Source organism: Pteropus medius, unplaced genomic scaffold, assembly GCF_902729225.1.
Source record: "Pteropus medius unplaced genomic scaffold, Ma_sr-lr_union100, whole genome shotgun sequence".
NCBI lineage: Eukaryota > Metazoa > Chordata > Mammalia > Chiroptera > Pteropodidae > Pteropus > Pteropus medius.
Window position 1 is genome coordinate 8036300 of NW_024349225.1, and position 5184 is coordinate 8041483.

General features: G+C 58.9%; 1 protein-coding gene across 1 annotated transcript; it reads right to left on the reverse strand.

Moving 5' to 3' along the window:
* Nucleotides 1–198: 198 nt before the first annotated feature.
* Nucleotides 199–4087, reverse strand: LOC120617613 (protein FAM163A). Its single transcript, XM_039881361.1, has 2 exons — nt 3601–4087; nt 199–3030 (listed from the first exon to the last, which is right to left on the reverse strand). Exons 1-2 carry the CDS (start codon nt 3910–3912, stop codon nt 2623–2625), a joined length of 720 nt encoding a protein of 239 aa, XP_039737295.1. The 5' UTR covers nt 3913–4087; the 3' UTR covers nt 199–2622.
* Nucleotides 4088–5184: the final 1097 nt, after the last annotated feature.

Genomic DNA, 5184 nt, shown 5'->3' on the forward strand with positions numbered 1-5184 from the left:
TCCCAACAAACAACACATCCTCCCTGGATGCGAGCTCGAGCTCGGTCTGAGGCCATGGGAGGGACATTTGCTAGCGTGGAAGCGGGAAGGGAGAGGAAGCTGGTAGATTTTTTGTGCTGAAAATGAACATTCTAGATGATGAAAAGGAGTATGCTCAGCTGTCCCCTCCCCAACATGAAGAATGGAGGACCCTGTGGGATTTCTATTTCAAACTCCTCATTTATTTTGACATTCGCTTGGTTATCAAAGATGCAGAACAGGAAACCTGTAGCAGGAGCAGTGACGTGGAGGTGGAGACGAGATGGCGGAGAGGAAGGGGTGTGCCCAGCCCCCCCTCTTCCTGTGTAGGGTGCAGTCCGGAGAGTGTCCGTACTGTGTCCCATAGCCGAAAAGTGCAGTGCAGCTGAGTGGGGTGAGCTTCCTCGTCCACAGGTGAGGCCCTCACAGCTACAGGGGGGCGGGTGGGCAATCCTGAGCCTGTGCCCTGAGCAACGTGGGGCTGCGTCGGGGAGAGACGCGGCCTACCGCTTCTCCAGTGCCCAAGCCCAGATTTTCATGTGTGGGTTGACAGGACTTAGGCTGGGAAAGCTATAGGAGGAGACAGGACTGCACGGGATGCTTTTCACTCGGGGACCCCAGCAGATCAGGAGTAAGCAGGTGACAGTTGATCAGGTTGTCGTGATTTCTGCAAAGGCAGAAGGTGCAACGACATTGTTCTTTTTTTTTTTGGTGGAGGCGGGGTGGCCCCTGCTGGTTGACTGGCTGTGGAATTCCAGGGCAGCAAGGCACTGGGGCTGGTCAACGGCAAAGCAGCAGAGCTGCCAGGCCCAGCAGCTCACATCAAAGGGGTGCACTTCGCCCAGCAAGGGCTGGCGGTGGGCAGGGCTGTTACAGCTGCTGTCCTCAGCGGGTCCCTCCAGACTCGGAGACACATTACACCCGCCTACAGCTGCCTCCTGGTGTAAGAGGAATGTTACCAGCTGAGATGGATCACTCGACAGGAGAGCCGGACAAATGAGCGCTTTTCACGGGCAATTCACACTGTTTCGCCTGCTAATCCTGTGTTTTACCGTGGTCTTTCGTCCCTCAGCACGCACCCCACACACAAGATCAGGCAGTTGGCAAGTGCATCCAGCCTCTGCCCGGACGGAGGCAGGAGAGTGTGGTCAGGCTGGCAGATCTTCTCAGGAAATCCTGGCTTTGTGGAGCACGACAGGGCCCTTAGAGTTCATCTGGGCAAGTCTCATTTCCCTGGAGAAAATGGGGTCTCGGAGAAGGTAAGTGACCAGTCCTAGAACTAGAGAGTGACCAAAGTGTGACCAGACCCCCGGTCCTCTGATTCGCAACCCAGTGAGCTTTAACTCCAGATTCAGAGTGACAGGAGCCTGAACAGAGTGAAGCAAAGGTTGGTGCATGCTGGTCCCCATCCCCTCCTCCAGCCGCACCTTGCCCTTTCTCAAATGCAAAATCAAGGTTTCAGCAGAGGGGTCAGCTCTTCCCACCCGCCTCCCCACAGCACTCAGTGAGTGACTCAGGAGTGGGTGGGCTGGGTGGGCCCTTAGCAGGGAGGCAGCCACCCCTTGCTGCAGAGGCAACGGGAAAACTCATCAGATGCATTCACTCAAACAGCGAAAGGCCACGGCTGAGTTAGAAGTGGGAGCCGGACTTGGGGCTAGGGTGAGACAGCAATGAACAGGCTCACCCGGAGGCTGGGGTCAGCCCGGGAGGGAGGGCAGCAAGTGGATCCCAGTGGCTGAGTCAGAATCCTCCAGCCCTCAGGAGCGAGGGCCACTGTCCCCGGTAGAGTGAGTGGTCCAGGTCTGCCGTGTCATGGCTGGATGCCTGAGAAGGGCTTGTGTGGCAGCATCGTCCCACGGGAGACTCACTCGCTAAGCTACTTGAACTCTAGCAACAAAACTTGAAGAGGTTCTCACCCGGGCAGCTGGTTCCCGAGACAAAGACAGAGGATTTGAGGAGAGTCGCGGTTAGAGAGTTGCTTCCTGGTGCATCCCCGCAGATAACTTTATGCCTTTAAAGCTGACCCGATGTGTTCCATGAGGATGGGGCAGACACAGCTGCGGTGTCAGGAATCAACACCCACGGCAGGGCAGCTACGGGGCCTACGGTCTCGATGACAACCAGCACACAGAACTGGAGTGTGAACTAGCCCTCCGATCCGTTTTAGCAAGTTCCGAAGGGTCCCTTTAGTGCCCTCTCCTCCCTTCCCAAACGCTGCAGTGCCTTGGTGCTCCCCGCGCCTCCGGCCCTGTGCCCCACTTTCTCATTTCATTCCCCCAAAGACTCTGCATAACGTCCCCTCTTCTCAAAATGTGGCAACGCTGGGGAGTGAGGGGAGCGAGAGCTGGCCAGAGGAATGTCCCAACAGAAACACGGGCACATCCGCCAACTCTACCTGTCAGGCCCCGCCTCTGGGCCGGGGGACCGAGCCCTGCCCCGGGCCTCAGTGGACTCAATGGCTCAGTCCTGGTGGACTGTCCACTGTGGGCAAGAAAAGCCAAAGAAACGAAGCCAGTCCTGTGGCATGGTGGAGGGGTCACCCGCGGGCCCCCACTGCTCCTGCTGGGCCAGCGGCTGGTGCGTGTGGGGGCTGGGGGTGAGGGGTCACACGTCTGTACTAATAGCCCTTGGATTGGTGAAGGCCTCACGCCCAGAGCCAGGCCACGTCACCGGGTAACCCTGCGGTGCTGCCAACTGCAGGGACAGGGGTCCCCCCTCCTTGTAGTGCGAGGGAGCGAAGGACAGCCTCTCGCCTCCACCCCCGTTGGGCACCATGTCGGCCGTCCGTATGTAGAAGGGGGAGCTGTATGGGGAGCAGGCGGTGCAGGGGCGGGCTGCCACCCCGCACGGCTGGCCGCAGGGCTCGCTGGTGAGAGGTGCCAGGCCGCCTCTGCCGTCCCGGGCTTGGGAGCTGCAGGCATTGCAGGGGGGCCCTCCGGGGGGTGTGGGCAGCCCGTGCTCCTCCTCCTCCTCGTCTGCATCCTCGGCTCTGCTCTTCTTGCAGCAGTAATACTGAGGGGACAGGGGGAGGGATGCCTGAGGGCTGATGCCCGCCCTGAGTGGCCGGGGCACCCACGCCCCTGCTCCGTCGAGGACCCTGTGCCAGGCACTTCAGTGGCGCTGAGGATCAAACTCGACACCAGGAGCCACTTGTGACTACAGACTCCCCACCTTGCGAGACTTTCCCTTTCCTTCTCCTGCTTCCTCGGGCAGTAACTCCAGGTCGTGGTTGAGAGACACAGGGAGGGACATATGAATCGCACTGAGGACAGGGCTGAGGGCCCCTGGGGGCAGCTTTCAGAGTCTCCCCAGAATGGTGCCCTTCCCACCACTCCTGAAGTCTCGGATGTGCAGGAGACGCATTACAAGGAGCCACTACCTTCCCAGCACACTCTCTGAGGCTGCCCCAGAGTGTGATGCGGAGCTTCCTTCTGACAGCCCCCAACTCCCGGCGCCCGGACTCATGCCTCCTACATTCCACGGCTTTGGGCTTTGTCACCCCCGAAGAGGATCTCTGGTATCTGTACCCAGAACGCGGAAGTCGTTTGCAGGTGGCCACTGCCCACAGGCCAGGGGACTAACCTGGAGTCTACAGTAGCACAGGACAGCGATGATACAGAGGAGGATGACCGTAGCTAGGATTCCGCCAGTGATCACAACTGTTCCCGCTGTCATCCGCCCGATGCCCCATCCACCTCTGCGAAGAGATGCGCAGAGAGGTGAGGGGCAGCAACGGCTGCCACACCGGACACAGGGCAGGAATCCCTCCCGGAACTTTCCACACAGCTGGAGGCAGGGAGGGTCCAGAGGGTGGCGTGGCCTGGGTGGCCTCACCAGGGGGCTCATAGCTTCAGGAGGGCAGAGAGGAGGCAGAGCACTAACTGAAGGAGTCATGCTGCTTCCTCTTTCTACTCCGTTTCAGAGGTTCTTGCTGTTTTTCTTCTTGAATTCTCTTCTCCCTCTTTTCTCTCCTCTCCTCACATCCTGCTTAAACAACCATCCCCCATGCCAGGGCTCCAAGACACAAAGGAAAACAGCTTCCCTTTACTGCGGGCTTAGTCAGAGTGAGGCACTGGGCTAAGCTCCCCACCCCTGCACCCTCACCCTCGGGTTATCTTGGTTAATCAATCCTTGTTGTAACCTTTGGGACCTCTTGATTGCCCCTATTTCCCAAGTGATGAACTGAGGCTTTGATTTGGCTGAGATCCCCCCAGCCTGGATCACCCCGAGGTCATGCTCTCAAACACAGCCCTTGGAGGTCCAAACATCAATGGTCCCTGAGCCCTTGACCCAGGTTGGCCCCTCAAAAGTTCCACCTGGTTCTGCCCTGGCTCAGATGCACTTCTTTTGAGGGCAACTTTCCTCTCTGTCCAACCCTTGGGGGAAACCAGGGCAAGGTGAGCCCAGCGGGAGCAGCCAGGTGGCACCCTGGCTCGGGGACAGCCGTGGCGGAGGCTGGGGAGGCAGTTCCCGGCTAGTGTGGGCTCACAGGACAGAGGCCAGCCTCAGGCCGGCTCCCCTTCCAGGTCGCTGAATGGGGGTTTCCAAGCCTCTCAGGCTCAGGGACCCAGCGCGGCTGCACCAACGGGGTAGGAGGGTGGGAGGAGCCGTCCTGAGGATGGCAGAATGACTGTGAGCCCTGCCTTTCGGTGAAGAAACCGGGGACCCGCAAGACAGCAAAAGGGCTGGGGATGCTGGAAGAGGAGAATTACCCCCTGAAAAAGGCCCCAAGGGTTAGGTTTGCCCCTGAGCTCCACCTCACCGCAAAACGCTTCCCTCTGATCATCAACAAGCCTACAAATCTTAAATCTGGGTTTCCGGATATGTCTCCAACGCTGGTGGACAGACATTTCACTCGGATGTCCCAGGAGCATCTCAAACTCGATTATGACAGGCTAAATCATCACCCTCTCCCCACATGGGGTCCCCCATCTCAGACCTCTGTCTGTTAGTGGTTCCAGCAGCGCTGCTACCAAGGGTTTGGCAGGTTGTTACTCAAAGGGCAAACGGGGGCTGGACCAAAAGCTGCACTCTGCTCAGGGAGCCAGGCGCCCTGCTGTGTTCCCCTGGAGGGAGGGGCGCCTTGTTGTTTTTTTACCCAAAGACACCGTCTGCTCCCTGCTATGTGCCCCTAGAACACTGCGTGCGCGGTGGCACTGCTTCTCA

Excerpts from the sequence above, each read along its gene's own strand:
- LOC120617613 (XM_039881361.1), bottom strand. The coding sequence starts at position 3,912 with ATGACTCCTTCAGTTAGTGCTCTGCCTCCTCTCTGCCCTCCTGAAGCT. Across the intron at positions 3,031-3,600 it reads TGTGCTACTGTAGACTCCAG|TATTACTGCTGCAAGAAGAG; the intron begins GTTAGTCCCCTG and ends CTGTCCCCTCAG.